The sequence below is a fragment of the Solanum stenotomum genome, chromosome 6 (genome assembly GCF_019186545.1).
Source record: "Solanum stenotomum isolate F172 chromosome 6, ASM1918654v1, whole genome shotgun sequence".
Taxonomy (NCBI): domain Eukaryota; kingdom Viridiplantae; phylum Streptophyta; class Magnoliopsida; order Solanales; family Solanaceae; genus Solanum; species Solanum stenotomum.
In genome coordinates this window covers 56,534,086-56,544,322 of record NC_064287.1, presented here as the reverse complement: position 1 = coordinate 56,544,322, position 10,237 = coordinate 56,534,086, and the positions used below count along the sequence as shown (strand labels likewise).

Genomic DNA, 10,237 nt, shown 5'->3' with positions numbered 1-10,237 from the left:
AACGGAAATGCCACAACCAGGCATCGTCTTTCACTTTTGCAGAAAAACAAGATTTTGTAGAGTTGTGAAGATGTAACGGGAACAAGCGATTTGACATGTTAATCTGAGCGATCAACCCCAAATGAGAATCTCGTATCTTACACACTCCACCTTTGATGTTAATTTCATATCCATCTTCTTGAAGTTGCCCAGCACTTAATAAATTTGTCTTCAAAGCAGGAACATAAAACACATCACCTATGGTATGAATAGAGTTATTTTTGGTTGAGACCTGCACCTTCCCTTTTCCCATGGCAGAGACCACTGAGTTATCTCCAAATCTCACAGTACCTCGAAAAGTTTCATCCAACTCTGAAAATTCCTCCTTTTGCCCAGACATGTGATTACTGCAGCCGGTATCAAGATACCATAAATTAGTGGAAACTTTCTCTTTGGAATGATATGCCATCAAAAGTGAAACCTCTTCTTCTTCCTTCGTTTGTGCAAAATTAGATTCCTCTCCACGCAACTTAGACAAATCTGTTCGGCATTCTGATTTATAATGACCGAATTTGTGGCATCTGTAACATTCAACTTTAGACTTGTCCCATGACTTTGAGTTCTTACCACCTCGCCCCTTTCCTTTGCCTTGATTATCATGGTCTTGACGTTGTTGATGATTTCCATGATAAGAACTATTGCCTCGGCCTCTACCTCTGCCTCTACCATTACCTCTGTTTATACCCTTGTCCTCCGGAACGATCATCTGTTGAGGCACTCAATGCCACCTCCTCCTTTTCTTGTTGAGTAATTTTTTGCTCGTGAATCAACAAAGAGCTTTGCAATTCATCAATTGAAAGCAAATCAATATCATGAGATTCTTCAATAGAACAAACAACAAAGTTAAACTTTGGTGTCATGGTCCGAAGAATCTTTTCAACAATTGTAACTTCATTTGACTTGTCACCGTGGATCCGCATCTTGTTGACGACTGTCATCACCCGTGAAAAGTAGTCAGTAACAGACTCTCCAGATTTCATTCGAAGAGTTTCGAACTCCGAACGAAGTGCTTGAAGCTGCTGCCTCTTTGCCCTTGTTGATCCTTGATATTTCTTCTTCATAGAGTCCCAAATCTGCTTAGAAGTGTCTTTAGAAAGAATAGTTTCCAAGATTGAACGATCAATTGCTTGGAAAAGATAATTCTTTGCCTTAAGGTCCTTCAACTTTGCTGCCTGTGCTTCTGTTTTTTGTGCGTCTGACACTGCTGTGCCTTCTGCTGGTTCTGGTATGCCATCCACAACCACTTGCCAATACTCCTTTGATCTTAGAAAATTCTCCATCAACATGCTCCAATGATCATAGTGACCATCAAAGCGAGGAATGGATGCCTGCACAAAGTTTTCTGAAGCCATAGGTACACTTGCTGCTGCAATTTTTCTTATGCGTTTCTCTCACCAAAGTTAAAAGGTTTTATCCTGGCGCTGATACCACTGATGGAAAAACAGAGATGAGAAGATAAAACGTGGACTCTATTTAATTGGCGAAATATTAATCATCTCACTGAAGTACATCAAGTGAACTCTTTAAATAGAGTTTTACTCACGGAAAAAATAAAGTAGCAATCCACTAACTCCTACAATTACTCAACTACTAACAAACTAAAAGGATTCTCCTACTTCTATTCAACAACCTACTTATTTGCTAAAGACTCGGTCAGCTAAAACACTAGCTAACAACTGAAAGAGAAAAACAATAACTAACAAAAACATTATTTTTCAAAATATTCCCATACAGAACATTCCATGGCAATCTCAATTTCAGCTGAGCGACAGATATACAGTCGAGCGTTGTTCTCTCTATAACGGTGGAGAGTTCTTTAGACACATTACTAGCCTTGTTCAACACGAATTGCTTCAATTTCATTGGATCTTGTTCTGCATTTCCATCAACTGCATAAAATCCCAATTAAAATGAACAACTAAACGTGACTAGTTTATGAAATGTAAGCTATCTGGGCTGCTCGGTGCACTAAGCTCCCACTATGCACAGGGTTCGGGGAAGGTCTGGACCACAGGGGTCTATTGTACGCAGTCTTACCCTGCATTTCTGCAAGAGGCTGTTTCCACAGCTCAAATCCGTAACCTCTAGGTCACGTGACAATAACTTTACCAATAACGTCAAGGCTCCCCTTTCAGAGAGGTAAGCTCTCTAGCCAACAAAAATATCCTTCGAAAAGTAAATCTTCAAAAGAAACAGTATGTAGGTGCTGGCTTACAATGAACAACAGATGGTGTGAATGTGCAAAACGAGTACAAACTCTTCTCATCACTAGGAAGAAATCCAAACCGAACTCCACCTCCAAAATACGCGTGGAACTTAGGCTGATAACCATGTTTTTCCGGATACTCAACAAAGCCTCTAATTGTAGTTTCTGAAGCCCAAGCCAGTTTGCCACCACAGAATTGACTCCGTCACACCCAATTAAGGCCTTAATTGAAGCTTATCAAAGTTAGTCACATACTAGCTAGACTAACGAAAGGAATTGAGATAAATGGTCAAATACACGTTTGAATTATCACGTTGGTTGAAGTTTCCAATAACAGGGATTCCAAGTTAAGAATTTCAGAGAAAGATTTACCTTGGTTCTAATAGTGGAACCATCTGCAAGATGTACCAATTTCAATGGTCCAGATTCTTCAATGGAATCGACTTTGGAAGAATATCTAATCACGCCTTGAGGCAGTTCATTAGCTAATGTCTCCAACAGATCTTTTCTTCTCACACAACGACTTTCATACTCCACACTGCAACGTAATATAACTGACCTTAGATGACTATTGACTTCAAAAAGAGAAATGTTGGCTGACGAATGATCAGTCCATCCAATAGTCAGAAGAAAGACATACAAAACCACATCAATTCAGTACTAGTGAACAATTCAGAAAATTCGGTATTCAGCATCCTTGATTCACACTTAAGTCCTTCGTAAACAGATGTTATTGTTCTCTACAAAGATCGATGCTGTGAGAACCAGAAGTTAAATACATTAGCTGTTCTTACCAGTACTTGCATTACTTCGACCTTTGTGAGGAGTCTTGATATTGATGGTTAGAAATTTATACATCTCTATATAGATTGCAATACTCAAAGAACCTCTAATTTTAGAGAAATTTCGAATTTGTCTCTCAAACTAAATTATCATGTTTTAGAACAAAATGAACATACATAAAACGAATAGATAAAAGGACTTATATAACCGACCCCAACTAATACGAAAATTGATATAATGCTAACCTGTTATTCCCCACAAATGATACCTCCTTGATAGGTGCACCTGAATCCGCTGAGAAACTTTTAAACCTGCACATGAACTCGAACGCATTTTGGACAATCAATTTTTCAACTTTCTTCCATATCTAGAACTCCGGAAAACACATTTGACCTTAAAATGTCATAAAAATCCAAAATTGAACTTCAAGTTGTTAGTAATCCTAAATCCTAACTAAGAATAAAGAGGAAGCTTACCCAGTAATTGATAAGGAACGTTGTCTAAGAGAGTCCCCAATGCCCAATGCATCCAAAGCTCTCCAGGCATTAGTCCACAATGCCAATGCAAATCCAGTAGCTCGCAACGAATCTGCTGATTCCAACACAATACTCCGCAGCCCCAACCTACATATTACATACAAGACACGTCTTCCGTCAAGTTATTTCTCAAATCGTCACTCAACTAATAGCGATATTATATCATAAATAACATATTCTAGAGAGGCATAATACATAATTGTATCATCTAACTTGGCCCCACTTCTATGTCCTCCAACTTTGGATCAGTATAAGTAGATACTTAAATTATTCAAAAGTTAAAACATGTAAATACACGCATCATATGTAGCATCCTACGTGACAGTTTTGCATCCTACCTGGCATCCTACGTGTATTACTACTTATGCACATCTAAAAGTGGAGGCATAAATGCTCGTTGAGATCAAGTTAAAAGGCATTTCTAAATCAAACTTTTGGAAGTAGATGATGTAATTATTGAACAAGTATTTTAGAATAGCAATTATTACCTGTGAAGGGCCAAAGAAGTAGCAAGACCAGCTATGCCAGCACCAACAATTACAATGTTTTCTTCAGTCTCCATTATTTCTCTGTTTCTCCCAATTTTATTTAATTAATAGATGCAAAAATCCTCAATATATATATATATATATATATATATATATATATATATTAGTGCAGCCAATCATTATTCATTAAACATATGCGTCCAAAGAATATAAATGACGCAAGCTCCTACGCTAGCATTTTCAGCATTAGTCAATCTTGACGTTAGACGCCATTGACGGACGTTTTAACTTAAACAGACTAGTACTACATTATTATATATATATATCATATATCGACGTGGTGTAGTGGAGGGATTGTTTTACCCGTTAATCAGAGATTTCGAGTTCGAGAATAGGGTATAAAATCTTGTTAGAACGCCATCCTTGTGTGAATAGTGAACAAGTTAAAATGAGCAGAGTATTATTTTTTCAAATATGTTTCTATATTCCGTGTATATTTTTTCCAACTTATTTTTATAGACATTGATATGGACAAAGGGTAAAATAGCAAAATTGATTAATTTATTAATGATATCTTAATCATTGTGTAATATAAAAGGCGTCCATTTAATATGTAACGGAGGAAGTAATGTTAAATTTAAAAGTCATATTACATAAATATGTCATTCAATTTAGTTCAACTGACATTTATGCCCTTCAAATAGACATTTTAACTAGTATAAAATTGAATAAATAAAATATATGCATCCTATATGATATAATACATATAGGACATTATGTAAGATGTGAACTATCATATAAAACGTCAAGTAGAATGTATGTGTTTGTGAGTACACAAATATAAGTATCTATATATGTATCTTTAAAATTAAAGAACATAAATATCAATTCAGGCTGAAAATAATAATAATAGATCCAACCAACAATAATAATACTAACGAAACAAGACTTTATCAATGATGACACAGCCAATAAAAAATGACGCGCGGCATTAAAGAGTGAAACCGTAGCATAAATATTTTATTAAATAAATATTTTGGCAACCAACAAACTAGATATACTCATAAAGGTTTTAAAAGAGTTAAATAATGTAATAATATCGATTGGGTTCCAACCCCAAAATCAACAAAATTTCTATTAATTATGATTTTTCGAGGGAATTCTAGTAACTCGATTGGTTAATTATCTTATTTAAACTCTCATCTTATTGATGAGGGTCCGATTTCCCGTTCCCAATTTTTTTTAAACAGGAGGTATTAAAAACATCCTCAACATATAGTAAATGACTCAAAAGATGTCCTATTCTCATATATTAATTAATTAAATCCCCTTGAGATTATTTTTAAAACTAAAAATGTCCTTCAATTATGACAATAGCATAAATTAATTTTTAAATTAAATATATGGTTGAACAGCATGATAACATGGCTTCTTACGTTAAATAGAATATGATAAATAGAATTGATTCAATTAAACTTTAAAAGAACAATTTAAAAATATTGCATAAATTAGGACGAAAATGAGTAATATGCTTTTGCAAATAGTGAGAAATTATGATTATTGCCACTAAAAATCCAGTTTTTATAAGTAAATTCTAGTTCACAATACTTGTGTTGGAGAATTAGTCCATGTGGTTTTGCCACATCACTAACCACGAAAATATTTTTTATTTTAATATTTAACAAAAGATATAAGTGATCTATTTTATATATTTCATGAGCAATTTTACCCTTTTCTGTAAATTCAACAATTCAATTTCGATAAACTAATATTATTTTTCTATTCGCTTTACATATAGGACATTACGTAGGATGTGAACTGCCGTATAAAACGTTAAGTAGAATATATGTCTGTGAGTACACAAATATAAATATCTATTTATGTACATTTAAACTAAAGAACATAGATATCAATTGAGGCCGAAAAAAAATAATAGATCCAACCAACAATAATAATACAATATTTTTAAATAAACAAACAAGACTTTATTAATGATGACACAGCCAATAAAGAAATGAACTAGACTTTGGTTAGGCACGTTTGAAAGTGCTGAAGCAGCTGCTTTAGCTTATGATGTCGAGGCATTTAGGCTCAGAGGAACAAATGCACGTCTTAATTTCCCACATCTGTTCCTCGGAGACCTGGCCCTGACTGATAATAACATAGATGAGACTAACTCAGCATCATCAAGTACTACTTCATTTTCGATAATTCCTTCTCAAATCCAAAACAATATACGGTGCATCAGGCAATGTCGGAACAAAAACAGGGTACCTTCAGCTGTGGAACAGAGTGCCTCTGTTTTAGACAAAGAAATAATGATGCAGTATAAGGCCGCGTATAATAAACCCTTGTGGTATGGCCCTTCCCAGGACTCTGTGCATAACGAGAACTTAGTGCACCAGACTTCCCAAATGAAGATGTTAGATGGGAGCGATTTTTATGAATCGACACCAAAATATACTAATAATATACAACAAGAAATTAGTGATATGTGGAAGAATGTATTGTTTTGGGAAAAAATCCTTCAACTACACAAATTATATCAGATCAAGCTCATGTCATGACAGCTTTGGCTCATTCTTTCAATTGAGTGAAAAGGCATCAAGACCAACATTATACAATAATCAATTTATAAGAGGATTTGAGTGATCCTAAATCCATCATTTTTAATATTAATTACTTGATCAGATGATATTATCAAACATGTTGAAGTTGATTAAACTCAAGAATGTAATTGAATAAATTGTTTTAGTAAAAAGGAAAATTATGTTTTATGTCCTCTTGTTTTTATTTAGAGTTTAAATTTTTTTCATATATGCTAATGGAATTATTGATTGGAGAGCACTAATTTTAATGCAGTGGAAATTCACAAAATAACACATGCAATTATATTGCTGTCAAACATATTCAAACAACAAAAAAGTCCACTCTTGCAATCTTCCATTAAGTCCGTCGTCTCTGAGCTCTCTTCATTGACCTTCTCATTTTCTTGGGATAAATGCCTTCAAAAAAATCGACAAACCATTCTGGCTTACGATATTTAACCATGAGGCTCCACACAACAGTTCCAACAACTAGTCCACAGCTATAGCCTATGACTACTGATTCCCACGTAAATCCACTAAAAAAATATGACTCATCTTCATCTTCTTCAGAGTCCAATACTGGCTGAGGAGCATCTGATGGATCACTCGTTCCACATTGGTTTGATAAAGGAGGACCACATAGATCAAGGTTACCGCCATACGAGTCATCTTCAAATGTGTTGAACTGTGGACCTTGAGGAATTGGTCCAATAAGAAGATTATGAGAGAGGTTTAAGAAGGAAAGAAAATTCATTCTTGTCAATTCCTGCGGAATCTTTCCAGTGAGCCGATTCCAAGAGAGATCTAACGCTTCAAGCGTATTCAATTGCCCCAATTCCATTGGAATATCACCTATGAGATTGTTATGGGATAAATTGAGGAGCCAAAGTGAGCTGAGATCCTTTAGTGTTATAGGAATGACACCTTCAAAATGATTGCTCGAGAGGTCTATGGTTGTCATAATTGTGCTGATTCTTTCTAGCTCAATATCCTGGCCTTTGATCACCAAACTCACAGAATCCTCATACGGTGTGGAATATACAGTCCCGAATGTTTTCATGTACTTGATCTCTCCTGAGACTTCATCGTCTAATTTAATCATTGCCTTAAAGTTTCCAAAAACTTTTGCAGGGAGAGAGCCACTGAATTCATTACGTGAAAGATCAAAAATTCGCAACTTGGGAAAGCAAAATGTAGTCTGACAAGTACTAATTGGTCCATGGAACATATTAGACTTTAATATTAAGACATGCAGTTGTTGAAGTGTTCCTAGCCAAGCTGGAAATGTGTCATTTATAGCGTTATTCCCCATATCAAGAACTTCTAAACCACTACAGTTGAGCAACGACATAGGGAGAGTTCCTTCAAAGTGATTGTCATTCAAGACAATGGTACTCAATGAAGTGCTCTTCGCACATAACTGGGGAAGACTCCCTGTGAAATTGTTCCTTCTTAAGTCCAACACTATTAGACTAGATAAGCTTCCCAAGCAACTTGGAATCGAGTTACTGAAGTTGTTGCGTGATAAATCTAAAAATTCAAGCGTGTTATTGTTACAAATGGATGAAGGTAGTGGACCCTGAAGGGAGTTAAATTTAAGATCAAGATACTCTAGATTATGGAAATGAAATTGTTGTAGGTGGCCTGTTAAAGAATTTTGCGAAAGATTTAGGTACCACAAGTCGTCCCACTTCATGCCGCGAAACCAGTTTGGGATTTGGCCACGAATCTTATTGTTAGAAATATCCAAGACCCTAAGTTTCTTTGCATTTGTCAAGAAGTGTGGAAAATCCTTCAGTTCACAAGATGATAACTGCAAAATTTCTAGGCTAGGAAAGGTGATATTTATTCCAGCATCACCGGTGATGTTATTCGATGAAAGGTCAAGGGTAGAAAGGTTTGTGAGATTCGCAAGTGATTGAGGAAAAGAACCACTGAGTTGATTATGGCTTAAACCCAGGCGTTCTAATGTTGGGTTTGTTTTGAGCTCATTGGGTAGTCCACTAAATCGATTATTATCGAGCCACAACTCAACAAGCAAAGGGAGGATAAACACCGAAGATGGTATGGTACCATTCAGCGAGTTGTACAACAAATGCAGTCCGGTTAGCTTTTGAAGCATGCTAAAATTATTAGGCAGTGGGCCAGATAGGGAATTTCTCGACAAAGCTTACAATTGTAGAAGGAAACGAACCGATGAAGCTGTTGTTACGAAGATATAAATAACTTAGCTTTTGGAGGTTAGAGAAAATGTCGGGAATTTCACCTGAAAAAGAGTTGGACGAAAGATATAGATGTGTGAGCTGCTTCAATTGAGAGATTGTGGAAGGAATATTGCCGGTGAAATGATTATTACTGAAATCCAAATACCAAATTTGTGTAAGATTGCCAATGGAATCAGGAATGGAACCAGAGAATTGACATCCTTGGAGGTTCAAGCGATTCAACGAACTCAAGGTGCCAACTGAATCAGGCAGCTCACCAGAGATTCCTGTGTAGGAAATATCCAACATCAACAGAGTGTTGCTCGGGCGGATCTCTGGGAGAACACCTCGCAGATTAGTATGTCCAAGATCCACGTACTTTAAGGAGGATGAAGAAATATTCACAGGTATCGGAGATGAGATGTTGACACCATAGAGGGATAGTACCTCCAGATTTGTGAAGTTCTGAAGAATTGTTTCAAATGTTCTCTCATCAAGTTGGAGACCACATTCATAACAATTAAGTTCAAGTGAAACCAAATTGGAAAGGTATGATATTTCTGTTGGGATTTCCCCTCCAGAGAAAGAATAAGAAAGGTTGAGATGCCTCAAATTCCTCAATCGGCCAATGTTACGCGGGATTGACGAAGAATAGAAGTCATTGTGAGCAAGGTCTAGTGTCTGGAGATGATGGAGTTGGAAGAGGCTGCTATTGGGAGGAATAGTTCCATTAAGCAGACTGCAACTAAGGTCCAATCCGATAACATGACCGGTTAACATGTCACAAGTGACCCCGTCCCAACTGCAGCAATCCCTACTCTCATTCCAAGACTTTGTTTTTGGGATATCATCCCCACAGCTACGTTGGGCAGAGATTTGAGAGGATTGTTTGAAGTGAAGCAAAGCAAAAGCTTCAGTGGGAGAGCAAACGTGATGCATCATCACAGAGGAAGAAGAAAAACTTTCACTAATTACCAACAAAAAACAGACAAGTGAATAAAAGAAAAACAGAATTCCCATCTTTTTTTTAAATTTTTTTTGTATTCAACAACTAACAGAATGTTCGTTCTTACAAATCAATCATCATTATCCACATATATATATACTAGTTTATGAGTTACACTTGTGTAATTTTTGTGAAAATATCCCTCTAATGAGTAATAAAATGCAATAACTATAAAAATAATAATTTAAAGTATTGTGACAAGAAACATTAAATGAGGGTCGTATTTTATTGTTAAAAAATTAATTCCTTTCATGCTAGTAACGGTAAATTTTAAATTTTAGTTACTAGTTAGCAAAATTTCAATCAAGTCACCAATTAAAAATACATATTTACGACATTCAGAAATTCATATAAAATCAAATTAGAGTAGTCTAATAGAAAGAAAAA

The 10,237-nt window shown here is 35.7% G+C and overlaps 2 protein-coding genes across 10 annotated transcripts in view; both read right to left on the bottom strand.

Annotated features, from left to right (window-relative positions):
* LOC125866700 (monooxygenase 2-like) overlaps nucleotides 1–4,167 on the bottom strand; it is a 62,393-nt gene extending 58,226 nt beyond the window's left edge. For 3 of the 9 annotated variants that reach the window (XM_049547012.1, XM_049547020.1, XM_049547019.1), the window contains exons 1-3: nucleotides 4,053–4,148; nucleotides 3,505–3,651; nucleotides 3,274–3,339 (exon numbers count right to left, since the gene is read on the bottom strand). In XM_049547012.1, coding sequence (XP_049402969.1) covers nucleotides 3,274–3,339; nucleotides 3,505–3,651; nucleotides 4,053–4,126 — 287 coding nt within the window. In that variant the 5' untranslated portion in view covers nucleotides 4,127–4,148. Of the gene's footprint in view, nucleotides 1–2,617; nucleotides 2,784–3,273; nucleotides 3,340–3,504; nucleotides 3,652–4,052 lie in introns of all 9 variants that reach the window. The other 6 variants (XM_049547022.1, XM_049547011.1, XM_049547014.1 and 3 more) reach the window with 4 other exon arrangements.
* Nucleotides 1–7,991, bottom strand: part of LOC125868960 (receptor-like protein 19) — a 72,901-nt gene extending 64,910 nt beyond the window's left edge. The window contains exon 1 of the mRNA XM_049549514.1: nucleotides 6,984–7,991. Within this exon, the coding sequence (XP_049405471.1) occupies nucleotides 6,999–7,991 (993 nt within the window). The 3' untranslated portion in view covers nucleotides 6,984–6,998. The remainder of the gene's footprint in view (nucleotides 1–6,983) is intronic.
* Nucleotides 7,992–10,237: the final 2,246 nt, after the last annotated feature.